The 26,736-nt window shown below is 52.6% G+C and overlaps 1 protein-coding gene across 2 annotated transcripts in view; it reads left to right on the top strand.

The window, feature by feature from the left end:
- The window catches only part of FTO (FTO alpha-ketoglutarate dependent dioxygenase), a 293,160-nt gene that overhangs the window by 149,316 nt on the left and 117,108 nt on the right, over positions 1-26,736 (top strand). For both annotated transcript variants that reach the window (XM_080643931.1, XM_080643932.1), the window contains one exon: positions 5,938-6,062. In XM_080643931.1, coding sequence (XP_080500057.1) covers positions 5,938-6,062 — 125 coding nt within the window. The remainder of the gene's footprint in view (positions 1-5,937; positions 6,063-26,736) is intronic.

Below are 26,736 nucleotides of genomic sequence, written 5' to 3'. Positions count from 1 at the left end.
ACGCGTAAAAGAGCGGGCGAGGGGCGCCGGCGCCGGGGCCCAGCAGCTGGCTTCTATAAACAACACTTCTTCCCTCTTCACCTTTTTCTCCCCTCTTTCATTTTTCCTCCTTCTCTTTCTTTTTTTCTTTCCTTTTTTCTTTTATACTTTCTCCCTCCCTCCCTCCCTCCCTCCCTCCCTCCCTCCCTCCCTTTTCCTTGACAAACTCATGGGCTGTTTTGAGCAGCAGCTGCTCGGGGGCTGCTCCCACTCGCTGCCCTGGCGCCCAGGTGAAGCGTCCGCATAGGCCACCCTTCCCTCCGGCCCAGGCATTCCAGCAGCCACCCGCCCGCCAGGCCGCCTGGGAGCTCACTCTGTCCCAGGCAGGCTGCTGGGCTCCGAAGCTTTAGGAAACGGGAGGCGAGATGACTCCTGTGCTGGGAGGAGAAAGGGGGAGGCGCTGTGGAAGAGCTTGTTCCACGTCATAGCGTTTAAAAATCAGGGTCCATATTTTCCATCACCCCCGCCCCCCCTGCTTGTACCCATAATACTGCTGACAACAGTCATCACAGCATTTATGGAGCACTCTGTATGGGCCGAGCATCGTGGAGAGCGCTTTTCCCTGGGTTACTGCTTGGCATCATCCCACACGCTTTAGGCGCTGTTGCAGAGACCCCTTGTCCGACGAGGAAACTGATCAGACGAGCTTTTTCCCTGAACCCCTTCCCCACAGACATTCTCGACTGTTCTCAGCTCCCTCTGCTCCGAGGGTGCGATGGAGAGATGCTGAGCTGTGTCTCCCTGATACGTGTTTGTGAGGCTTCGTCTGGTACGCACACGCCGCGAGACGTTTATTCACGTAGAGCGGATCTGGGAGACGAATCGAGCCCCGCCTGGCTTTAGGTGGGAACCGAAGGGTGCTCTGTCGGCAGCCGGTTGGACTTCTTCTGCCTTTGCACCTCCCTTTCCAGATGGTCCAGCTTATCTCCGCTTCCGGGGTCCAGAGGAGCTGCAGCCCGGGAGGGGTGGGCAGGCAGGCCGACAGCAGCCTGAAGCGGCCCAGGGGCCGGGCCCCCAGCGGGGCCTCCTCTTATCTCGGAGCCCAGGTCATCCAGGATGTGTTTTCTCAGATTCAGGAAACAGGGGGGGGGGAAGAAAGTTTTAACACTGTGTAAACATTAGCACCCCCAAAAGCCTCCGGCTCGGGAGAGGGAGATAAAGGAGGCAGAAAGGCGGCCAGGCGTGTTTATTTGTTCTGCCGGGCTGTGGGCCCACGCATGCGGCGTGCCCGGCCCGTTCAGAAGACGCGAAGGCATCACTCAGCGCTGCGCTCCGGCCGCACAAAGGCGCCGCCTGAAACTGACAGCCAGGCAGTGAAGGAGGACCCGGGACCGACCTCTCTTTGATGGGACGGAGGCTATCTCAGTGGGTTCTGTGCCTTTCTTCTTCTTTTTTTTAAGAAAAAAAAAGTGGGGGGGGTGGGCGAGGGGGATAAAGGAAGGGAAAAAAAGTTCTGGACTTTTGAAGAGTGGAGCCCTGGCTGGTTTCTGACAGCCCATGGCAATGTTGACGGGAGGAAATAGCTTTCCCAGCCGATAACATCTTAAGCCAAGTTTCTTCACGAGTTGAACCTTTCGCCCTCATTATCAGCCGGAGCATATCTCTGTCATTTGTGTGCGCAGAGGGACATGCACCCTAACGCGAGGCAGATACGTATGTAAAGCGTGTGAGGGTCGGCATGCAGCCCATAAGGACAGCATTATTTTCTGGGGGGTCGGGGGGGGGGGCGTGGTGGCGGGCAGGGGACGCAGTCTGGCATCCTGGTGTTTATGTGCCTCTTGAAATTGGGAAACCAGCGGCCGAGTTTTCTTTTCGGTTCGTTCTTCTGTGTTAACGAACCAAGCGGAGGGAGGACCAGCCGTGTTTGTGAGATGCCTCCTCTTTTCCCGCGTCTCCTTAGACAGAGTCCTCTGATGAGTAAGAAGGCTGGAGGGGTCTGAGTTTTGGAGTTAAAGGTCGATTCAAAATTGTGACCCCCCCCCCCCACAACCAGAAAGGAACCCAAAGAGTGAAAGACACAGAGAAGGATTGGTAAGGAGTCAATGCTGTAATTCCTCTAAAGCCATTGGAGGGGGCTTACCCAATGGAGAAACGTCAGGTAAAATCGGGAGTGACTCTAAAAATGAACCCACCCTCCGAGGACACGGGTTTACCGCACTAGGCCTGCCGCTGGCTCCTGGCGGGCTCCTCACGGCTGTGTGTGTTCAGCGGCTGCCTGGTTTCCTTTTTTCTTTTTTAAAGTAAATCTTTATTGTTGAAAGCATTACATATGTCCCCCCTCTCCCCCCAGTGACCCCTTCTAGCCCGCCCCCACCCCCCTCCCCAGGCCTTCCCCACCCTATTGTCTGTGTCCAAGGGTGATGCATCTATGCAGACAAGTTCTTTGGTTGATCTCTCCCCACCCACCCACCCTCCCCCGCCTTCCCTCTGAGATTCCACAGTCTGCTCCATGCTTCTGTGTCTCTGGGTCTGTTTTGTTCACCAGTTTATTTGGTTCATTAGATTCCACCTGTGAGTGAGACCATGTGATGCTTTGTCTTCCTCTGACTGGCTGATTCCACTCAGCATAATGCTCTCCAGGTCCCTCCATGCTGTCGCAAAGGCCAAGAGATGGATTTCCTTTTGAAGTTTTTCATTTCAAGTCATCGACACTCTCAGGAATCCTTTTGTTAAAATAGCACAACCACCCCAGCCGGGTTGGCTCCGTGGATAGCGCCAGCCTGCGGACTGAAGGGTCCTGGGTTCCATTCCGGTCCAGGGCACGTACCTCAGTTGCAGGCTCCTCCGCGGCCCTGGCCCCGGTGGGGGTTCGTGCAGGAGGCAGCCAATCGATGTGTTTCTCTCACATCGATATTTCTGTATTTCCCTCTCCCTTCTATTCCCTTTAAAAATCTATGGAAAAATATCCTTGGGTGAGGATAAAAAAAAAAAGAATAGCACAACCTAGCACTAGGTCGACAAGTTGAGTTTAAGACGAAACAGAACTAATGATCCCAGGGGCATCTGTCCTGGGCACGGGTCCCCACAAGAACCTGGGGGAGGTTCGGTTGTCCTCTCCATGTCGCTGTGTGGACGAGGCCCACAGCTAGGAGCCCACGGCTGGGGTTCGAGTGGCCAGCCGGCTGCAGAATAGTCATAGTCTCCTCCTGATTCTCCAGCGTTTCCGTAGGTTTCTGCTGAGAAAGAATGGCATTGAGATGAAATTCCACCCCCAAAGCCAGAGTCCCGAGCCCGTGGCTTACTTGCCCTGTGTTTTGAGGGGAGAGGAGGAAGAATGTGTTTCTGGTAATCGGAGCCTGTTTGAAAACTGGTACTTACTGGGAGACAGCTCCGTGTTACTCCTGATGGGAAAATGGGCCAGTTAACATTTCCTGTGCAAACTCAACCCCCGGGGAGCCAAGCTTCTAGAAGGAGGAGAATTGCACGGCGGATCCTAGTAGGAGGAATGCTCTTTGACACTGAAGTTTCCATCCAGGCAAGGACTGCTTCTCACTCTGAATTTCATGAAATACTACACTGGAGGGTCTGAACCAGGGGTGGGCAAACTTTTTGACTCAAGGGCCACAATGGGTTCTTAAACTGGACCGGAGGGCCGGAACAAAAGCATGGATGGAGTGTTTGTGTGAACTAATATAAATTCAAAGTAAAGGAGCGGAGGGGAGAGCAAGAAAACCGGATAGAACAGCCGGATCTGGCCCGCGGGCCGTAGTTTGCCCACGGCTGGTCTGAAAGCTCCATGTAAGTTCAGCCCCCCTCCTTTCCCAATATTTAAAAAAAAAAAAAAGTTGTAACAGATTTTGTTTTGTCATCCAGATATACAGCCCCCCTCCCCAAATGAATATATACTTTACCAGCTGATAGCTCAGTTTTGAAAATGAAATTTATTTTAATAAGCACTGCCTTTATAATTATTCAAAGCGTGTGGATACATTTTTTTTGGGGGGGGGGGCGCCCTATAGTTCCTCGTATTTTTGCTAACTACTTATTCATTCGATGTAGTTGTATGTAAACATGTTCTCTACATCCCTTCATGTCCTAAACATTTGATGAAAATGCATTTAAAAAGTAAACTTTACAATGTTTTCCTACAGTCAAATAGACTGTTTGGGGATATACAGTTCATGAGTTTTAACATATGTATAAGATCATGTAACCACCACTGTAATCAGGACACACCAGAGGCCCATGTTTCCAAAGATCCCCCATGCTGCCCCTGTGTAATAACACTCACCAGCCTAATCCCTGGCCACCACTGGTTTTCTCTCCCTCCCTATAATTTGCCTTTCCCAGAACGTCAAATAAACGGGACCCCTCAGGGCCTAACAGTTTGAGACTGGCCCTTTTCGCTCAGTACAATGCCTTCAACAGTCAGCCAAGTGGCTGCGTGTGCCACTTGCCTGTCCCTCTGCATGGCCGGGCTGTGGGGTTCCCTCTTATGGATTACCACAGAGTGCTGATCCATGCACCCTGCAAAGGACATGTTGGTGGTTTCCAGTGGTTAGCGGTTATGAATAAAGATGCCGTAAACGTTGGTGTACATGTTTTTGTGTGAGCATAAGGCTTTAATTTCTTTAGATAAATCCCTAGAAATGCGATTTCTGGGTCCTTTATTAAGTGTTGGTGTGACTTTTATAAGGAACTGCCAAACCATTGACCAGAATGGAAATATTTTTGCAGTTCCACCAGTAAAGCATACACTTAAGAAAGTTGAAATGCTCTTGGATTGAGGTTGGGAAATTGCGTTTCACCGTTCCTTGGAGGTTTTTTGTTTTTTAAGAATATGTTTTTATTGATTTCAGAGAGGAAGGGGAGAGGGAGAGAGAGAGAGAGAGATAGACACATCGATGATGAGAGAGAATCATGGATCGGCTGCCTCCTGCACACCCCCTACTGGCGATCAAGCCCACAACCTGAGCATGTGCCCTGACTGTGAATTGAACCGTGACCTCCTGGTTCCTGGGTCGATGCTCAACCACTGAGCCACACCGGCTGGGCTGCATCTGTAGGGTTTTAGATTGTAGGCAACAGAAACAGAGTCTGGTGAATTTGAACGAAGTGGGACTTTGATGAAAGGACATTGGATAACTCGAATTATCAAAAGAGAAGAAACCCAACTGGCATTACTCGGGGGTTGAGCATCGACCTATGAACCAGGAGGTCAGGGTTTGATTCCCTGTCAGGGCACATGCCCAGATTGTGGGCTCCATCCTCAGTAGGGGGTGTGCAGGAGGCAGCCGATCCATGATTCTCTCTCATCGTCGTTGTTTCTATCTCTCTCTCTCTCTTCCTCTCTGACATCATTAATCTATACATAAAGAAAAGGATCTGGACTCAGGAAACCAGGAATACTTGGAGGACCAGGGATGGTAGGAACTAAGCAAATTGATAAACAACAGCAGAATTGCCGGCTTGGCTGGAAGTAGAAATAAATGATTCCAGTAAGAGAGGCTATACAGCAGGCCTCGGCTGGGGGCGGGAACACAGAGAGAGAAAGTCAGAGGCCCTCTCTTTATTTAAAGGCAAAACAAACAACGCACAGCGCAGTGTGCGTGGAAATCACGTCTAATAATAGCTCCTGGTAGGCAGGTCCCAGGGAAGGAAGTCATCGGGGCCCTGAGAAAATTAGAGGGGCGCCCCAGGACGCGGCTGTGACTCGGGGCAGCGGGCTCACAGTTTACCTCTGTGCCGTGTACATTGATTAAACACAAACTCCACGCCGGCCATTCCTGACCATCATTTACTGTATTGATTTGTTAGCAAGGGAACTGTAATGAAACAGCCATTGATTTACTGTCCTTATTTGCTTATGGGCTTTTTTTTTTTTTTTTTTTTTTGTATTAATTTTTCACTCTTTCTTCCCCCCCCCCCTTTTTTTTTCTTTTGGATCATTTCTTCTAGACAAATGGGGTGCTTCATGAAGTGCGAAGAGAGGGGGTCCCCGTGGGACAGAGGAATGCCATGGTGACCGCCATCCTCGCCTCGCTCACCACGCGCCAGACCCTGCGGAGGGAGTGGCACGCCAGGTAAGTCCCGTTAGGACGAGGGCTCCGCTGTTTCTGGAACACGAGGGCTGTGTTTGGCTGGCCTCGTGCCCTCGCGGGAGGCGTCTTGAAACAGAAGCCGGTTAGGTGAACGCTTCCAGCCGCAGTCGGCTCTCCTGCACGCAGGCCCTACGCTCATTGTGATGATCCAGGGTGTGGTCTAGGTGCGTAAGTGACTTAACCCCGGGTGTGACATTTCGAGGAAATGATTGCACCTTGAGCAAATGCAATGTAAGTAAGTACCTGAGGCTGAAGCCCCCTTTTCGTCAGTGATCTAAAAGACCATCCTTGCGACTCAGGTGGGGCAGGTGTCCGGGTTGCTTGAGCTTTGTGTATCAGTGTTGGGATTGACCACGTCGGAATTCCTCTGGTGCCCACCTAGTTGCTCTGCGCGCGGCCTGACCTGTGGTTAGAAGGCTGCCCTGGAAGAAGGTTTGTGCACATCATCAGTTTTACAGAATCGATGCTCTGTGTGCTAGCTCTCAGGGCCTCCTGCTCCGATCTGACAAACAGCTGATGGATGGATGGGAGGCTGGGCCGACTGCCCCCACCGGTTAGGGTTAGCCTTCAGGTCTGTAGTTGCTAAAAACGGTTGCCTTATCGTCTGTCCCTGAGCAGGAGGGAGAGGAATCGGGACGATGGCACTGTCCGTGGCCTCCGAGTCTCCCCTGATGCTTAAAAATTCCGTGTGCCTGAGAGTCAGGACCATTTTTATTGATAGCCGTCATCTTCTCCAAAGGAGTTCATGGCCACAGTTCACGCAATAATTGATGGCTTTCCTCGTAGCAATGATCATAAAAATAGATTTGTCCGAACACGGCTAAGATGAGCCCTTTCCAAGCAAGGAGACAGCGGAGTAGGAACTATCCGTCCTGATTGGGTCTCGCAAAGCTGCCCTTCCAAAAGCGTCTGTCATCTCCAAATTCGGGCTTGCGTTGAAACAATAACTTTAAAATTCTCCACGACCTTCTGCCCTTCCATCCTTTCCTGTCCTGTGGTCGGAGAGGGACAGTCTCATCTACAGTCACTCAGTGATTTCCAAGTGAAGTTTCAGTGACTAATTTTTAAATTTTCTCTGTGTTGCAACGTATAGTCAGTCAAGTATGCCTACTCCGTTAAGTAATGGCATCTCGGCGTGGGGACCTCTAAGAGGTTTCTCTCTCTGAGTTGGGTCTTTGGTATATTTTCCCCTGATGTTTCTGATGAAATAGGAAAGGGAGAAAGAAGGAAAAATTCCCCTGTAATCCCTCTCGGACTATTCCCTCTCCTCCCATCCCCCCAGACAGCAAAGCTCAGAGATCCAGTGTTGGGAGCAGAGGGAAGGACTTCTGGTGAGAGCTTTCGGTCTGTTCACCATGATTTCCTGACACACCAGGTCACCGGGCGGCGTGGTCGAAATGGCCTGTGTGAGAAGAGTCTGCTCTGGGCACCTTGGGCCCGTCCTGCTCACGGTTTAATCAGGAGCTGGAGCCAGGGTTGAGGTCCATGTAGTTATTCCAACACCTGACACCGAATTTCTCACGTCCTCTGGGAGCGGGGAGGAGGCAGGGGCGTTCAGCCCCCAACACTCTGCAGGCCGCCTTAAGGCCAAACACCCGAAAGGGACCTTCAGGAGAGGCTGTCTCCGGAGCTCAGGAGACTGTCCTCCGAGTATTAAGTACCCCTGACCCCTCCCCCACCCCGTCCGTCCTCTCCCCCATTGGATGTTTTCATCCCGGTGACCTGGCTCCAAGACTCATCCGCATGATCCCTATAAACAAGCCGTTCCCACCACCTCTCCTTCCCTCATCAAAGCCGCACCGGCCGTCTGGGGTCCGCACGGCCCCGCGTCACCATCAGGCGTGGGCACGTGGCGGTGAAAGTCATAAAACACCCGCCACCGTGCTGAGCGCGCGGCCTGGTTCCGGGGGCCGGCCCGTTGTGTGTGCCCTTTGGAAATGACACGAGGAAAAACGTGCTTCGACAGAAAATAATGAGCGCTCGCCGGGGGCTAAGCAGGAGGCTGCTGTATTTTACTTGGGGGATCCGTTAGGTTGGGTAACAGGGATGTTTTTCCCTCCGAAGGTTAACTGCAGACGACTGTGATTGCCTACCATTGCCCGTTAGAGAGCGCGTTAGGAACAGCAGGGCCCCCGGCGGGCGGAGCTTCAGGCTGCGTCCACTGCTTTCCCCAGCGCCCCTCTTCGGCAGGCTCATCTGTGACAGCCATAGCGGGGAGCATGCTCAGTGCAGCCTGCAACTTGGTTTTAAAATATCTGTGACAACAGTGTGGCGACTACCAGCAGGAAAGGGGTGGGGGAGGTGGGAGAGGGTGTGGGGGAGACACAGTGATGGAAGGAGATGTCACTCGGGTGGTGAACACTCAGTACAATAGACAGATGATGTGTTATAGAACTGTACACCTGAAACCTTTACAATTTTATTAACCAATGTCCCCCCAATACATTCAATAAAAAAGAAAAGAAAAGAAAAAAAAAGTGTGACCCTCTCGGGCCAGGAGCCACGCCGTGGTTAGGGACGACCCTCTGAAGCCCCCTAAAGCGAAAGCACATGTTCCCTGTACTGTGGCTTTGGGAGGAAAATGTCGATTGTGCATGATGTGGGGTAACTGAGTTTGTCACAGTGTCACCCAACCCCGCGGTGGCAGAGGCCCGTCCCAGCCTGTGGGCTTCCTTTGCCCGAGCTCGGTGATCCCATAAACAGCCCCTCCAAATAGGCTTATTAGGGCTGTCTGCTCGCTTCCCGGAGCTGAATGGTCCGGGGCGCCGCGGGAGAGGCTGTGTGAATGTGGGGCGAGTGTTAACAGAAGCGGGACAGAGTTTCCGCAGATCTGGCTTTGTTTACACACTCCCCTCCGCCTGACGGACAGCTTGTTATAGCTTTTAAAGAACTGGGCGAGCCCTCCGCCCTGACCCCGTCTTGACCTCCGCAGCCCCGAGGTCAGCCTGCAGCTAATCAATGGCGCGATTCTGCGGGTCTACTGTAGGGAAAGGCAGCAAAGGAGCAGCTGCAAGGACCGGGCGTCCCGGGATGGGCTGCTTCAGGGTCACTCTCCGATAATGAAAATGATTACCAAATTATATGGAAGTTTAACCGCAATCGCGAGCGAGAGGAGGGTGGAGCCGGGCGTATTAGGTTTGATAAATGAACTGTGAAGAGGCCCATCTGGCTCTCCACATCGTCCCCCCCACCCCCTCTCTCCCTTCCAAGGGGAAGCATTGGGAAATAAAGCAGTACGAATAGACTCAATGAGCCGTTCGAGGAGCGGCGATGGATTAAGATTTAATGGTGACAGTGGGAGAGATTATCATTTGAAATGTGCACGGAGGAAGAGGTACAGTTCCGTGTCCCTGCCCGAGTTGTTTTTCTCCAATAAAACCCAGTCAAACGTCAGAGCCTTTGTTTATCTTATGCAAATCCCTAGCGTCCTGCCTCGATGGCCGACAATTTCGAGGGCGTGTTTATCGTGGGGTAATTATTCGCGGTCGGCACCAGGAAAGCAGTGGGCTTCCTTCGCCTCGAACCATGTCGGGGTGAGAGCGGGGTACTTCACGCCTGCCCGCTCGCTCAGGGCAGAGAAGGTAGGTGAGTCACGTGCCAGAGAAAATGCTCCCCCAAATTTGCGATCCAGACGCGTCACTCTCTTCATGACTCTCTTGCAAGCTGTTTTATTTTGACTGCGACCTGGCGCTGTTTCTGAGAGTTAAGGAGAAAGCACAGTGTCCACCGAGTAGATGCATTTGTCTGTTTAGCAAGCGTTTTTTGTAGCTGTTGTATAACTACTGTATGCCAGATACTGGCGAGAGGATGGGCGCGGCAGCCACGTAAGGATGTCTCCGGGGTGAGAATGTAGCAGGCTCCTAGAAAGCGGCCTGGAAGGCAGCAGGAAGGGAGGCGGGGAGCCCAGTCGCTCTGACCCACTCAGGAAAGGAGTTCAGTGCAGATGCCTTTGAAGATGGACTTGCTGTGCCGGTGAAAACCCTTATCTCGGACTACAACGTCTACATAATACAAGCCTTGCCCAGGCAAGAATTATATTTATCATAGAAATAAGGAGGTCTACACCTTTCCCCGAGTCAGCCTCTTTTTTTACCTTTGGTTTTGACTTGACTTTGAATATCCATGGTGATTGACAGGTGAGCAGAAGGTGAGGTGATGGGTATCGTGGAGAGGCGGGGAACTCTTTTAGAACTAACTGTGCTTTTTAACTTTAAAACAAGGCCATTACATTGATGCTAAGTAAGGTACGGATTCAAAAAAGAAGACAAAAATCTGTCCACTAGGGTTGTTTTTAGGTTGAGATACAATTCACATCATATAAGATTTCACATAATATAAACGTAATCACTTTATTATTTTTTTTAATATATTTTTATCGACTTCAGAGAGGAAGGAAGAGGGAGAGAGAGATAGGAACATCAATGATGAGAGAGAATCATGGATTGGCTGCCTCCTGCATGCCCCCCCCACTGGGGATCGAGCCTGTAACCCGGGCATGTGCCCTTGACCGGGACCCTTCAATCCACAGGCCGACGCTCTATCCACCAAGCCAAACCCGCCAGGGCAACATAATCACTCTAAAGGATGAAATTAAATGACTTGCTTAGTACACAAACAAATCACTATCGTCCAGTTCCAGAGTGTTTCCGTTACCCCGAAACGAAAACCTCGACCCATTACCAGCCGCTCTCAATGACCCTTCTCCCCACAGCCCCAGGCAACCACTAAGCTACTTCCTGTCTCTATAGGTTTTCTTGTTCTGAGCATTTCATATAAATGGAATACAGTATGTGGCCTTCTATATCTGGCTTCTTTCATTTAGCCTAGTGTCCTCAAAGTTCACCCGTGTTGTAGTGTGTATGCGCTCCATTCCTTTTTATTTGCCAAATAATATTCCATTGTATGGACGTGTCCCATCCCATTCATTCATTCATCAGTGGATGGGCATTTGGGTTGTTTCCACTTTTTGGCAATTGTGGGAAGAGGGGAAAAGGCCTCCCTGGGGTCATTCCTCCGAACAGGGAGTTGGGTTTCTGGCCAGGAACTGCGGCTAAATGTGGCTTCAAGCCCGTATTTCCCCGCTCTGGGCAGCTGCTCTTCGCGGTCACCTGCTGATGTCCTGCTGTGGCTGTGATACTATCAGTCCAGTGATGTGCACCAGCCTCGGTGGCTTGGCACTTGGGCCCGAGTGGGCCTCCCATTCTAGGAAACCGTGATCACAAAACGGTGAACCACTAGCCTTGAGCATAGGCTGTGGGGTGACGAGGCTGATGTCTTTATCTCCTGAGACGACATGTGACTGAGTCATCTGACCACGTCAGCTGCTGTCACTCACGCTAGCGAGAGTGGCTGCTTCTCTGGCAGAGGCGGCTGGGGACCAGTTCAGTAGCTGTCAGCGCACCTGCTGGCTTTGATGGCGGGGCCGGGACGGGCATGGGGAGCAAGTGACAGGGATTCCAGGGACAAGCAGGGAGGCACTGGCCTGGAGCCTCCAGTGATGTCTTTCTTTTTTAATGCACCTGGTCCCATCGCCTTTAATCACTGCAGGCCCTGCTTTCCCCTGCCCTTAGCGGGAGCATGCCCTCCGTGTCTCCATAAAACCGGATAACTCCATAAAACCTCCTCATAAATGTGTAGGGATGGAAACATTGTATACATTTAGAGCGAGGATTAAATGAGTCACCAGATAGGATTCCTTTTTATCCAAGGTGCAGCAACTGTATCTTAAGGAGTCAAGTGTGGTGAATGTTGTTACCACTGTTGCTGTCATCATTTGAACAGTTTTACGGCGGACAGAGGCCAGTGGAGTCGTGCGCATCTTATTTATAAAGTCAGCACAGCGGGCTCAGCGCCGCGCTGCCCTGGGCCGGTTTCTGACTGCGATCAGCTGCTGGCTTTTTCCTACCAGGCGGCGCTTCTTAAACCTTTGAGAAACCATGGATCTATTCATTTAATTATTCACCACATAGTTACTGCGCAGCTGCTACTTGCTAAGCACCGTTCCCGGTCCTGGCAACCCGGCGGTGAGGAAACCGGGGACCCTTCTCCTTTCGGGACCCTTACGTTCCAGAGGGCCGGCCGGCGAGAGCGGTGCTCCTGGGTGGGATTCTGAACATCTCTTCTTTTAAAAGCTCCGCCCTGGGGAGATGACAACTTTAATGTCTCCTTCAGGTAATCTGCACCCTGGTTCCCGGCAATCTTTAAAAAAAAAAAAAAAAATGGTCACCCTAAAGGTTTTCCCTTCAAGGAAGCCTCTCGTGCAGGCCGCGCTCCACGTGCAGATAACTCTTAGGAGAGGACTGGAGAGGCCGGCCGTCTCCTCGTGCGGGGTTTTATCACACAGTGAAACAGCGCTTCCTAGGTGGTAGCTGCGGTGACTGTGAGCGAGCTGTGCGTCATCCCTGACGGAGGGCCACCCTGGTCCTCCCTGGTCCTTCCCCGGTCCTCCAGGGAGGCGTAGAGATGAGTCGCCCTGGGCTCGGGGAAGCCGACGATGCGGTGGAGGATAAGGAACGCTGGGAAGGAGGGTAAGCCCGGAGTGGGTGGGAACCTGTCCCGGGGAAGCCAGCGGCAGGCTCCCTTGCAGGGTCATTGTCTCCCGAGACCACGTGTGACTGAGTCCCCGACCATGTCACTCATGCCAGCAGGAGTAGGTGTCTCTAAATGTGAGCAAGAGAGAGGGGAGCCATCCAGATGCGACTGTGGACTATGGGATAACACCTGGGCTACCCTCTCTCCCGTGGGCCTCGTTCTCCATGTTACATGGTCGGGCGTGGGGGGGAGGGTGGGGAGGGTGGGAGGGCTTTTTCTTTCAGGTTTTCCTCAGGGGCTGGGAGTATGGGTCAGATTGCATGGACCCATTTCTGTAACTTCAGGCAAGTTCCATGGATGGATTGTAATGAGCCTAGTTACTTAACCCTCCGGACGGACGGACGGAGTTTCATTCTCTCTGGGGGTGTCCAGCGCTGCACAGACGTACCCTGACACGCCCACTCCAGGTTGTAGGTAAAAGTTGAGCAAATGGCTTTCCGCTGAGGAAGTCACTGGGGGCGGGGGGCCGGGCACAGCGCCGTTGCCCTGTAGGGGACACTGTTGTCTCGTTTATCAGATCTTCTGTGTCTTGTCCAGGACAGAAACACAAATCAGACAAATGAAAAAACAAAAACAGGTCAGTCCCCTCCCCTTGCTCCTTGAGGGACCCCAGGTGTTTAGAACAGGCAGTGTTCTGGGGAACCCATCGGGCCTGGCTAGTGTGCATGCCCAGAAGGGAACCGTTGAGAGTTTATTTTCGGGGCAGAAGTGATTGACAGGGCCTTCCAGATGGGCTTTCTCGCCCCGCTTCCCTCCCGACAGGGTGCTCAGGCGGGTACTCTGTCCTCGAAGACCATTTTAGGTTTAATTTCCCACTAAGATGTGCCCACGGGCCGTTGAAATCTAGGTAACTAACCTCTGCCTTCCAAGGGCATTCTGCAAGTCCCCATCGTCTCCTCTCCATCCACCTCTCTCTCTTCACCCCAAAGAGGTGCCGTTTTCCCAGAGAATGAAGTCATGTCTACAAGCCGACGTGCGGAGGGCTCAGCGTGAGCCCCGCGCCAGCTGCTGGGCTGGGCTCTCCGACCGCCGCCAGCCTCTGTGTTCGTCCAGGTGCCCTGCGGCCTTGCCAGCAATTCCTCCGCCCGCCTGCCCGGCTGGCTCTGGCCTCTTCCCGACCAGAATAAGGGCCCTGGAAGGCGCTTGCCATGAACCCTGGGAAAGCCCGGGCTGTGCCGAGGCGGGTGCGCACAGTAACGGAATTGTTCGCTCGCTTCCTTTCCAGTTTCACCATCAATTACGCCACGTGTTTCATCCAGTTGGTGCTACCCTCCCAGCGTTAATTATAACCTACAAGACTGTTACAGTTAATTTTATGGCCAGCATATTGTCTCTTCCAGGATCCCGAGCAGCTCATAAATTATCCTGAAGGTAAAATGTAACTTGGGGAACTAGTTATGAAAATTCCATCCATCTCGCTTAGGAGCCGCAGCTGCTGCTGTCAGCCGCCTCGCCACGGCTTGGTGGAGGAATTACGGCAGGTCAAGTTTAAGAGGGTAGGCCCGGGCTGTCACCCAGGAGAAAGGCTGTCCTGGCCCTGTCAGCCGCGTCCCTCCTGCCCGTCCCTGGTGGCTTCCCTCTGCAGCAGGAGGAGGCGGCAGCCCAGGTGGACGGTCCCCGAGCTGTCTGTATTCATTACTTTACAGGAACTTGTTGTGGGAGGCAGGTCCAGGGACCTTTCCTCTCCGCTGCTGTCATGATGTTAGGCATCATCTGTAAAGTGCGGGAGAGATGACTCTATAACTGACTCGGGGCTTGGTTCCGGAGGCCACCGGAGGAGAAGGGACAGAGCCGTCCCTGACAATACCTCCTGGCAGCCCCGAGCTGACACTCCCTCCCCACCCCCCAACCCCCACCCGGTGATCTGTCTTCCAGGAGCCTTGGCTGAAGGAGCATTTTATCCGCCCGTTGTTCTTTTTCGTATAATCTGATCAAGTGAGATTTCGCTGTGAGCAAACCGTGCTCGGAAATTGCCTCCTAAATAAATTAGCAGGTTACCTTATTGGGATAATAAACACACTCCTTTTTTTTTTTTTTTTTCTGTTTCCTCCCCTCCAAGGATCCGCTTTACATGTCAGCCCCCAGGGCCTGAGCATTATTATTTTTAATGATTGAACACAAGTCTTTCATTTAGCTTGTTTGTATAGTTACTGTAAACGATCTTTCGGGCTGCTGGTCCTTCATTTGCAATTCCGCACGTTGTGCTCGCTTTAAAAGCTCCGAGGGGGCTCTGCAAGCTGGGAGCCATGCTCAGCACAGCATCTTGCAGCAGCGCTGGTGAAGGGCCGGGCCGGAAGCTGGAGAGGGCGCGTGGAGAGGGCGTGCCTGCGCCACATGCTTCCAAGTACAAGTTCGAGCGACGCGTCCGCCACCAGCACCGGCTTGGGCGGCGGGTGGCAGGTTGAGAGCGCTGTCAAGGAAGGGAGACACTCTCCGAGCTGGTGATTGCTCCCTGTGTGTGGGGGAGCATTCTGGTGTGTGTTCACACACATCCCAGCCTTTGTACCCAGGCACCCAAGGCCGTGACCCTGGGCTGTGTGAGGAAGAGAATGAGCCCTGGCCTTGCGGAGCCAGGAGGGTACCAGGGGATGGCATGGGGGGTGTTGCCCAAGGAGGCCCCAGGCTTCCTCAAGGAAGTGTTCTTCTGAGCTTTGCACGATCCTTGGGTATTTGCGAGTTTTCTAGTGAATTCAGACAAGAGGCTGCAAACACAGAAATGTCCGCGGGGCCTGGCAGGTAACGGAGATGGATGAAGGCAGAGAGGTGGGGCCAGGTGAACGGGGAGGTTCAGACCTGTCCCGGGGGGGGGGGGGGGGGGGACAGCATCTTCCAGGCTTGCAAAGGAGGCTGCTCGGTGATACCAGGGCCTCTCCCTTTTCGAAGCAATGGAAACTTCAGGTGGTAGATGTGCTTACGGAGTCTCTGATTTACATGTTAGTCAAAATTCAAACGTGTGGCCGAAACCGGTTTGGCTCAGTGGATAGAGCGTCGGCCTGCGGACTGAAGTGTCCCAGGTTCGATTCCGGTCAAGGGCATGTACCTTGGTTGCGGGCACGTCCCCAGTAGGGGGTGTGCAGGAGGCAGCTGATCGATGTTTCTCTCTCATCGATGTTTCTAGCTCTCTATCCATCTCCCTTCCTCTCTGTGAAAAAATCAATAAAATATATTTAAAAAAAAATTCAAACGTGTGTGCCTGTTATTCAGGCTAATCAATACCTTAGATCTGGGGAGTGGCTGGTAAGGCTGGGAGTCTGAGATAGAATGGAAGTCCTGTCTGCTTAAAATGAAAAATCTCCTCAACCTTCACGCCTGTCAAGGAGAGAGGCACTGACCCTGGGCAAAGGGCCAGAATGCAATCTGGTCACCGCCTTGTGACCTCGTAACTGCTCTGCTTGGCGTAGGTTCTTTATTTTAAAAAATATATATTTTTATTGATTTCAGAGCAGAAGGGAGAGGGAAAGAGAGAGAGAGAAAAACATCAATGATGAGAGAGAATCATTGACAGGCTGCCTCCTGCACACCCCACACTGGGGATTGAGCCTGCAACCAATGCCCTGACCGGGAATCGGACCGTGACCTCCTGATTCATAGGTCGACACTCAACCACTGAGCCACACTGGCCGGGCTCCACGCAGGTTCTTGCTTGGAGGAAATATTTGTGTGTTGTGTGCCTTTCACTTGCCAGCCTTTCATGTTCCCTCTCCCAGAGAACACACAGGAGCGTTTTCCAAAGCGAATGAGGTGCACAGGTGGCTTCCCGTCACCATGGAGAGGGTGTGCAGAAACCTGGGCGATTTGGAATCCGATGAAGGGTTCGATGCTCAGGAGGAAAGGGCCGGGATGTCCTTGATCTCCATCACCATTCCTCCTCTCCGCCCTCGAGTTTGGGCCTTGTTCCCAGCCCCTGGGGGCCGGGGTGGGGGGTGGCGGGGAGATGGGGGGCGGGCAGGGGGAGCAGCTGCTCTTCCAGGGCACAGAGATGTCAGAGGTCAGATAATCCCTTCGTCTCACTGCCCCAGCCCGAAGGCCACATGGTGGTGTGGTCGGGGGAGTTGTTACACACACGTGGGTTTGATCTTTTGAAGAAGAGGAACACGTAGAGACAATTTCTTTCCTCTCAGAGAAAGAACAAGGTGAGCCTAACCCTTGGCTGCCGCCGCCGTCAGCTGCCGGGCCTGCGCGGTTCAGTTTCATCGTAAATATTTCATAAGGGCAATCAGAGCGGAGCCCGGTTGACATCACCAGCTCCAGCCGCACCAGAGGAGCCGTTCCACCAACATCGGCCCAGGTTTCCAAAGAAAAGTGGATTTCTAATGTCACGTTCACACCGGGTCAGAAAACGCTCTGGAAGAAACGTCTGTATCGATGTTTATAATCCCCTGCTTTTATGGATTTGCCGTTTGTGCAAAAGACTCCCAAAGAGACTTTATTTTGGTTAAATCAGACCGGCTTGTGAAACAGTCAGTGTAGCCAAATGCATCCTAACCCCGTGTGTTGGCAGCCTTTTGTATACATAATGTCTTTTCCAAAAATGAGTGTATCTGCAAAGGGAAGAGGAGAATTAAGTGGCAGACTGAGTCTCTGGGTTGCCGTAAACTGACAGGATCCCAGACACAGAAAGCAGGAGACTGACAGCTCATTCACTCCCGCAGCCGATCGCGCCGTGGTTGACTCCGCGGATGTGTGAAAGATGGCAGCGCCGAGCGGAATGTTTATTCTCGCCCCTCTCATTTTGGGAGGGGTGGGGAGAACAGTTTATTTAAGCGTGCATCTGGGGGAGGGCATGTCACACAAAATATGTATATGGGATTTGGAGGCATTTGGCAGGAAAAGGAAAAAAAAAAAAAGGAAAAGAAAGGACATTCACATTTTATAAAAACTTAATCGGCACTCACAGATGGCCCTGTTCAGGTGCGATTTTAATTACGAGGCAGAGAACAGCCTCACGCAGTAGGAAGTCGTGGTAATGGATGGAGAGGCGCTTTTCTCTTCCAGCCGCAAGGAAGTCTTGTTGCCGAGAAACGGAAATACCTCGTGTGACAGGGGCGACTCTCAAAATGACCAAGAGAGTTGGCGAGAGGAAAACAGAGGGTCCCTAAATATTCGATGGCTACCCTCGAAACGTTTTACGAGTGTGTCGTCGTTTTTTAAAAAACATGTTCTTATTGATTTGAGAGAGAGGGAGAGAGCAATGTTGAGTGAGAGAGAAATGTTGAGTGAGAAACATGGATCAGCTGCCTCATGCACGCCCCCTACTGGGCATGGAGCCCGCAACCCGGACATGTGCTCTGACCAGGAATTGAACCTGCGACCTTTTGGTGCGTGAGATGATGCTCAGCCCACTGGGCCACACCAGCCAGGGCCGTGTGCAGTTTTGAGCTTCCTTCACGGCAGCCATTTCCGTGTCCCAGGGATAAACACCCGCCATCGGATGACTCTCACGGGATCAGAGGGAAATAAACAGAACAAACCGCAGGTTCATTTTTAAAACGTGAATCCCAAATGGAAGGCCTTCTTCCCGGGCCCGAGGGCTGCTTCGCCCTTCACAGGAGAGGCTGCTCGGAGGAGGTACTAATAACTCACACGCTGCCGGCACCCACAGCCGGCATTAATAACGCACCCATAGAACAGCCTTTTTATTAGATATTAGCAATAGATTATAATGATGTTTCACTGTCTTTCCCTTAGCGGGGAATTAGGCGGGCCTCGTGTTAGGACCTCAGTGTCTTGACACAGTTAATTGCCCGTGGATAATGGCTCTCGGCCGGCGGCCGCGGGCGGGGCGGCTTTGTTGCGGGGCTTACCGAGTGCCCGCAGACTCAGGTGCGGCCCCTGCGCGCTTCCCGCCAGAAGCAGACAGCTGTGTTTTCTTACCGCCTTATACATCACGGCCAGCGTCTCATTTATTACCGCCGAGCTAATGATGCCGTGCGCGCCTCGCTGTCCCGTGCTACCCGGCGATCGTATATTTGCTGTAGAGATGTTAGCTCGTTTTCCCTACGTCATTAATCTTTCCTCGCCCAAATGTACCCCGTGGACACGGGGAGCCCAGGGGCCAGCACTCGCCGGGTCCGGTCTGCGGCGATCGGCCCAGGCCTGGCTGTGGGGTCCTCTTTCCTTTCACAGGGGTCTCGCCCCGTCTGCCGTGGACCCAGCAATGCCATGCTCACGTTACGGGGAACTCGGGCGAGCGAAAGGGAAGCATTTTCAGTTCTTTAGCCCCGAGAGAGGCTTCCGATCTGCTTATGTGCTACGGGAAGCCGGCTTCGCTGGGGTCCCCTCCCTCAGTGGCTCGGCCAGGCCGTGGTGTCCCGTCCACGCGGGCAGTTGGGGTGGGTTTGTGTCAGACCCGAGCTGGCTCCCTGTCCCCGCCAAGGCAGGGCCTTCTGAGGTGCCTCAAGGCGGAGCTCAGAGGCCCGTCTCACAGGCCCCCTACTGGCGGCCCCGTGGGTGGTTTTGCCGTGCACCCACCAAGGCCTTTCCTTTCGTTTTCTTCCTCCACCATTTAACTGGCTCTGTCACACAGTGACTTCCAAGAGCGCACATGAGCCTGCGTCTTGAATTTTTTTCTTTTCTTTTTTTAAAAATGCGTCTTTATTGTTGAAAGTATGACAGATGTCCCCTTATATTTCCCCATCGACGCCCTCGGCCCTCCCTTGCTCCCCCCCCTCCCCCCCCGCCCCTTGCAGGCCTTCATCACACGGATCCCTTTCCTTTGAGAAGATACCTGTTTTGCTTTAGGTTAGAAAAGCACAATTAGCATTTGGATCCATGGGTCTCCCATGTTTCTGAGAACCAGAGACTCAAGTCAATCCTGAAGTTATTATTTAAAAAAAATATTTTTAAGTCGATTTCAAGAAAAAAATGTTAGAATTATAACCACATAGCTGGTTCATCAGGAAGAATCACGATGGTGGGTCAATGTTTAGGAAACGCACCAACTGAGGGCTTGGGGGAGCCGCACCGCCGCCATCCTTACGCTCTTGGCCACGGGGAAGAAGAAGGGGCGCAGATGCAGAACAGCAGGCGGCTCCCCATGGTCTTTCCGGGGGGCCGGGCACCCGGCTAGCTTCTCCTCGCCTTTCCTCACTCACGCTTCCTGCGAACCCAGTGACAGAGGCGCTGCCCTCCCCGTCACGGTACCGTTAAGGGGACGGAGGCCCAGAAAGGCCAAGGAATCGGTCCCAGGTAACACAGCTTGTAAGCGGCCGAGCCAGGCGGGAGCCCGGGGTGCTGGGGCCTGCTTCTCCCCGCCACCTCCCCCCCCCCCCCCCCGCATTCTTCTGCGTCCCCATGGGGAAAGGAAGAGGACCCTGGGTCTGCTCGACGGAAGGCGGGGAAGCAGGAAGACGTGCAACGCCGCGTGCCCTGATGCATGCCAGCTGAACAACATGTGATTCGTGCCCATCCATGGAGTTTACCTAAGGAACTCCATGGCGCTGGACGGCGCGGTAGGGACGCGCGCTGTGTGAGGGCTCGGCCTCCGCGGCTGGCTGGGCCCCGCCGTGACTGTCCCGGGCCCCTGGCGTCCTGAGACAGCCGGCCGCGTGTCTCTAGGACAGACGTGCCGTAGAACCCGAGGCTCTTGACTCGACCAAGTGAGAAAAGGAGGGGGACGGGACTTGAGTTTTCACTTGGTGCTGTAGAACCCTCCAATCACGTGCCATTCGGGGATAAGTGACCCTTCTTCCCACGGGGCGGGGCAAGAGTGGGTCTGCGGTTGTTCGCATGGAAGATGATACCATAATTCACGAATAATAACCCAAGAATACATCCCATGTTTCACGTACTCGCCGCGGTAACCCTATCTTTGCCTCACCCTATATACAAGGGTCTAAGGAGCAAAAACGTCTTTGCCAATTTCTCGTGTTTTTGTACTTAGAAAAGCATGCTCGTTCTTTCCCCCATTCGCTTCAAATATCTATAAACAACGCCCAGGCCTGCCGGAAAGTTGCAGTGAGACCCTTGAGCAAATAGCATGGTTATGTTTTCACGAAGAAGGAACGGCGTCAACCTCCGACAATTAATCTCGACTCTTAACCAAGGATGCAAGTGCGAACCTCCATGTGCCAAAATGCACAGAACAACACAGCGCACGGGGCCCGACACGGGGGAGTTCCGTCCCTCGGGTCCCAGACCAAGACCGGATGCCGAATGCACACATAGGCAGTGCCCCTGTGACTCTTGGTTTATCTTGATCGAAAAAAAAAACAACGAACAGAAAAAATGCTCCATCGGGCAAGAATTCTCATTTGATATTTTCCCCAGCCGGAGCGCTTCGTTTTCTGCGCTGGAGTTTCTGACCAGTTCCATCGCACAGGAACTGTCACGCGGCCGAGGTGTTGGGTGTGGAGAAATGGGGAATCGGGCCACTCGGAAAACCTGTCCAACGGACGTGCCCCAGCAGCCTCCACGCGGGCCACGCGCCATCGTGAGCGATGACTTGAGAACTGGGAGGTGTGCGCAGAGGAAAATTGGAGAACAAAATGGGTCGAAAGAATTTGTACTTCTGTCATTTCGAGTTGGGGCCAGGGCAACGGCGCACGCCCCCGCACCGTGGTAATCCACAGCCATTTAATTTGCTAACAGGGCTTACTCTGATCAGATCTACACCTCTTCCTCCACGATAATCAGAACAAGGAGCTTTTTTTTTTTTCCCCCCTCTGGAAAGAAAATGTTGATCTCTTATTGTCCAGCCCCCTCCCCAACCCACCACTTTCTTTCTGGCAGGTCGAGATGAAACAGAAAGCTGAGATTTGGAGCCACTGGAATTGCAGGCCTTGTAATTTAGAAATATCCATTTTATCCCGTGTAATTTCTTCCCTGAGATTCCTCCGTCTAAATCTGATACAGGTAGGAGCCAAGACAAACAGTAACCATTCACAGCCCCCCGGCCAGTTTGAATTTCACCCTAATGTAAAGCAAAGAGAGCTTTTGGCTTCGTGTCAGCTGTGTAACGGGGGTAGAAAATGCATTTAACATTTAGCAGCAAATGTTGCCATATGTTTCCATAACAACTGCAAACTTCTATGTTAGGAAAGCAATAATATAAACACGTAGGAATCTTGGAACGGTAAACGATTAATTTACCAAATATTAAAAAAAAAAAATCCAGCCACAGAAGCCGGGGTGTGTGTGTGGGGGGGCGGGGGGGGAGTCCAGTATCCTGTGTGAATTTCTCCCTTATGTGGCAGAACGTGCTGCCGGTTCATCTAAATGAGCAAATCTTTAAAAATTATAGCTACAGTGTCCATTCTCCACCGTGCATGTTTTTCTGGAGCGGCGTGTGGTGGGACCAGCTATGGCTGATTTCTTTCACCATCCTGAACTAGCAGCTAGTGAAGGGCCCCTTAGTCGCTGTCCCCAATGCGCAGCTGTAAAATTATTGCCTTTAAAAAATACTTTTACTGATTTCAGAGAGGAAGGAAGAGGGAGAGAGAGATAGAAACATCAGTGATGAGAGAGAATCATGGATCGGCTGCCTCCTGCACACCCCACACTGGGGATGGAGCCCGCAACCCGGGCATGTGCCCTGACCGGAAATCAAACCGTGACCTCCTGGTTCATAGGTCGACGCTCAACCACTGAGCCATGCTGGCCGGACTCTCCTCCCCATTTTTAAACGTAAAAGAGACAGAGGGGAAAGGAGAAGAAATGGATCTACTTGACCATCTTTAACAAAGAGGAGTTAGTAGCTGGAGTTCTTCACATCACCCCTGAAGGGAATTTGGTGTTCTTTGATTTCTCTGTGGGGCAAAGAAAGGATCTTTTAAGGGGTGTATTAGAAACAGACAACCTGTGGATGGGCCTTTCATTTGCAGAGATGGATGGCTTTTATTCCTAAACCGAGCTCCGAGTGTGGTGAGAGTTTGGGATATTTTCCTAGAACAAAACACTACCTTGTCACTGAAGATAAGCTGATGCACCTTGACCAGCCCTGACACTTGAGTTACTGCCTGTCATTGAATATCCTGACCGACGAAGGTTTAAGGGCAGCAGTAAAGAAGCTGAGCCCAGGCAGGTTGCACAGTGGTTAGAGCGTCAGCCGGAGGACTGAAGGGTCAAGGGTTTGATTCCTGATCAAGGACACGTACCTCGGTTGCAGGCTTGATCCCCGGACCCAGTTGGGTTGGGTGTGGGAGGCAAGCAATCGATGTGTCTCTCTCACATTGATGTTTCTCTCTCTCTTTCTGCCCACCTCCTCCTTCCCCTGCACTCTCTTTCTAAAAAAAAAAAAAAAAAATCAATGGGAAAAATATCCTTGGGTGAGGATTAAAAAATACAAATAAAAGGTCAGTGGGAGGTAGGCTGCCTTAAAGATTAAGCGCAGAAGGCCAGAGAGCATGCATTCAGCAAGGACCCTGGTTTGGTTAGCAGGGGTCCTCAAACTTTTTAAACAGGGGGCCAGTTCACTGTCCCTCAGACCGTTGGAGGGCCGTTTAAAAAAAAAACTATGAACAAATTCCTATGCGCACTGCGGGCCCGGGACGAGTCGGCTGCTAAGCAGGACAGGCAGCGGCACCCGGCGGGCCAGATAAATGTCCTCGGTGGCCCGCGGGCCGTAGTTTGAGGAAGCCTGGACGCCGTTACAGAATCGAGAAAGGGCTGCAATGCTCAACGTTTCAGAAGGTGGAGCGGCCATTCCAGCTGGGGAGGGCGTGCACCGCGGCCTCCCTGCTGAGGCCTCAGTGCAGCTCGCAGGCTGGAAGGGAAGTGGCCGGGGACACCGGTCAAAGCAGGGCTTGTCCTTAGTGGGCCAAGGAGCAGGTGGAGGCCAGGGCCTAAGGAGCTGAGGAGATGTGGCCAGGCCGGAGTGAGAGTGCGAGGCGTGACGGAGGGCAGGAGAGATGTTCCGTGAAGACCTGACTCGTCCCTGAGTCCTCGGAGGGCCCCATTGAGGGCCAGACCCCTCCTTCCCCCCAGGTCCTCAGCCTTCTCTCACAGTTAATCAGAAAGTTTATCGCCCGGCCCTAACCGGTTTGGCTCAGTGGATAGAGCGTCGGCCTGCGGACTGAAGGGTCCCAGGTTCGATTCCGGTCAAGGGCATGTACCTGGGTTGCGGGCACATCCCCAGTAGGGGGCGTGCAGGAGGCAGCTGATCGATGTCTCTCTCTCATCGATGTTTCTAACTCTCTATCCCTCTCTCTTCCTCTCTGTGAAAAATCAATGGAATATATTTAAAAAAAAAAAAAAAAAAAAAAAAAAAAAAGAAAGTTTATCGCCCGGCCGGCGTGGCTCAGTGGTTGAGCATTGACCTATGAACCAGGAGGTCACGGTTTGATTCCCAGTCGGGGCACATGCCCGGGTTGCGGGCTCCATCCCCAGTGGGGGGCGTGCAGGAGGCAGCCGATGCATGATTCTCTCATCATTGATGTTTTTCTCCCTCTCCCTCTCCCTTCCTCTCTGCCTGTGGATGTGCCACACGTCAGGAGACAAGGATCTGTGTGTGTGTGTGTGTGTGTGTGTGTGTGTGTGTGTTTAGGCGTGTGGGGAAGAAAGAGCAGTCCCGGGGAGCGTGGCCTGTCACGAAGCCCGTCTTCGGGAGAAAATCCTCTTAAAAAGAGCTGGCGGCGGCAGCGACCAAGTGGCAGGAGAGGCAGACCATGTCCCGGAGGAGGAAAGCAGAATGAATGGCAGGCGGAGGTGCCAGGTGCGACCTTGCAGGGCCGAGGAGGTCACCTGGGCGGGAAGCCGCTGAAGCCGCTGGAATGTGGGACCCATTGTCCCTGGTGGTGTTTCCTGGAGCCACGCAGAAAAGCCACGGAAGGAGGCCTCACGCCGCCACGGAGCAGCATTCTCCTCTGGTCTGAGAATCCCTGAACAGCCCTGTTTGAAATGTGTTTCCAAACCAGTTCGATGTTTGCTTCGGGGGGTCCTTCCCTGCGGTTATCTCCGAGGGACGGCCCGGGGCGTAGGGAGGGCAACTTTCAGAGACCACATCCCACGGACAGTTTTCTGGTCCCCGGGCGCCGGCTGCGCTGGCATTTCTGACAGACGTGTAAACAGATGCAGGCATGGCTGCTAATGACAGCTGATTATCAAAGGTGCGGGGCCGAGGTAATTAAACCAGGATTTGACAGGGCCATTTGGCAGGGTGGTGGTCCAGCCTTGGGACTGTCTTAGCGACGCGCCTTCCCCTTTGGCGCGGAGAATACGATCCATCTTTATTCTTCGGAGTGTGGTGCGTTGAGATCTGGAACTGCCCTGGCTGGATCTTCACAGTTCATCATGGGGTTCATCGTTGGACCGTGTGGGGGGCTAGTTGTGGTCTTAGATTCCCCCCGAGGTCTGCCATGGAGAGTATAGGAACACAGTCCATGACCCTATTCCTTGGATTGGATTTGACATGTTATTATATCTGAGTTAATAGTGATGGTGCGTTTGGAGAGAAACATGAATTATTTTTAGACCACCAGAATTTCTGCTTCTCTATTACTTGGATTCACCTGATATTGATCCTAAGGATCAAGAGATAGTTTATTCAATTCTCTCATCCCCTTGGAGCATGGACCCATGAACCAGGAGGTCATGGTTTGAATCTAGGTCAGGGCACATGCCCGAGTTGTGGGCTTGATCCCCAGTAGGGGGGCGTGCAGGAGGCAGCCCAGCAGTGATTGTCTCTCATTATGGATGTGTCTGTCTCTCTCTCCCTTTCTCTCTGAAACCTATTAAAAGATAAATAAGTGGCCCGACCAGCATGGCTCAGTGGTTGGTCATGGTTCAATTCTCGGTCAGGGCACATGCCTGGGTTGCGGGCTCGATCCCCAGTAGGCAGCCAGTCAGTGATTCTCTCTCATTATTGATGTTTCTATCTCTCTCTCTTCCTTCCTCTGTGAATACAATAAAAAATATTAATAAAGAAATAAAAAGAAATGGTTGTAGAAGCCGTAATCAAGATATGGAATTTGTTTACCTGTTCATGCCGTTTAAATGCAATTTGGAAAAGCCCCTCCCCATTCTTTTGGCTGCCAGGACGGTGGGCGCGCCGTGGAGCTGCTCAGAGCTGCTGCCGGCGCGCTGCTCATGGTGGCGAGCTCACGCTGCTCTGTCTCGGGAGGAGAGTCCTGCTTCTATCGGATAAGCCAGTGGTCGGCAAACTCATTAGTCAACAGAGCCAAATAGCAACAGGACAACGATTGAAATTTCTTTGGAGAGCCAAATTTTTTAAACTTCTAACGCCACTTCTTCAAAATAGACTCGCCCAGGCCGCGGTATTTTGTGGAAGAGCCACACTCAAGGCGCCAAAGAGCCACATGTGGCTTGAGAGCCGCGGTTTGCCGACCACAGGGATAAGTTGTAGACCCGCACGGGCTTGGTACTTCCAGTGCTGACCATTGGACTGCCTCTAGGCATCTTATTGATAGAAATGCAGCTGCGTGGTTTCTCCCAATGAAATAAACAGCTGACCTTTACTATGTATTGTGGTCCTGGCACGGGTCTAAGACGGGAGCTATTCCCAAGGAGGTTAGTCATGGCTTTGCTGCAAACCCAGCTTTTCATTTAAGAAAAAAACATATTTTTATTGATTTCAGAGAGGAAGGGAGAGGGAGAGAGAGACACATCAATGATGAGAGAGAACTGTGGATCGGCTTCCTCCTGCATGACCCCCATTGGGAATCGAGCCAGAAACCCGGGCATGAGCCCTGATGGGGAATCGAACTGTGACCTCCTGGTTCATAGGTCAGTGCTCACCAACCACTGAGCCACACTGGCCGGGCCAAACCCAGCTTTTTAATACCCTCTGTGCAATGGCTCCCTGAGTGATTTAAGAGACCCGTGAAGCAGGCCATTCTTATTTTCTGCAGGGAGGGGTGAGAAGAAGGTGAATTTGTGACTCCAGTTCGGTTGATGCCAGAGGCGTGCTGAGGGATCGAGGCCGTTTGTGGGGCTGCCCGCCACCCCACGTGGGGAGCGCACGGCCAGCTTTTCCTTTCCGCTTCAGGCTGAGTCAGTTTCTAAGCGGAGGCTTGGTAAAGCGCTGGCAGATAGGTTAAAAGGTGTCCCACCCCCGGTGTATTAGAAGACAGAGAGAGATTAGACTCGCTAAGCCTGTCATGTGCCCTGT

This window comes from Plecotus auritus, assembly GCF_963455305.1.
Source record: "Plecotus auritus genome assembly, chromosome: 10".
In the NCBI taxonomy this organism is placed as follows: Eukaryota; Metazoa; Chordata; class Mammalia; order Chiroptera; family Vespertilionidae; genus Plecotus; species Plecotus auritus.
Note: the sequence above shows the minus strand (reverse complement) of the source record. Positions and strands in the feature narration are given on the sequence as shown.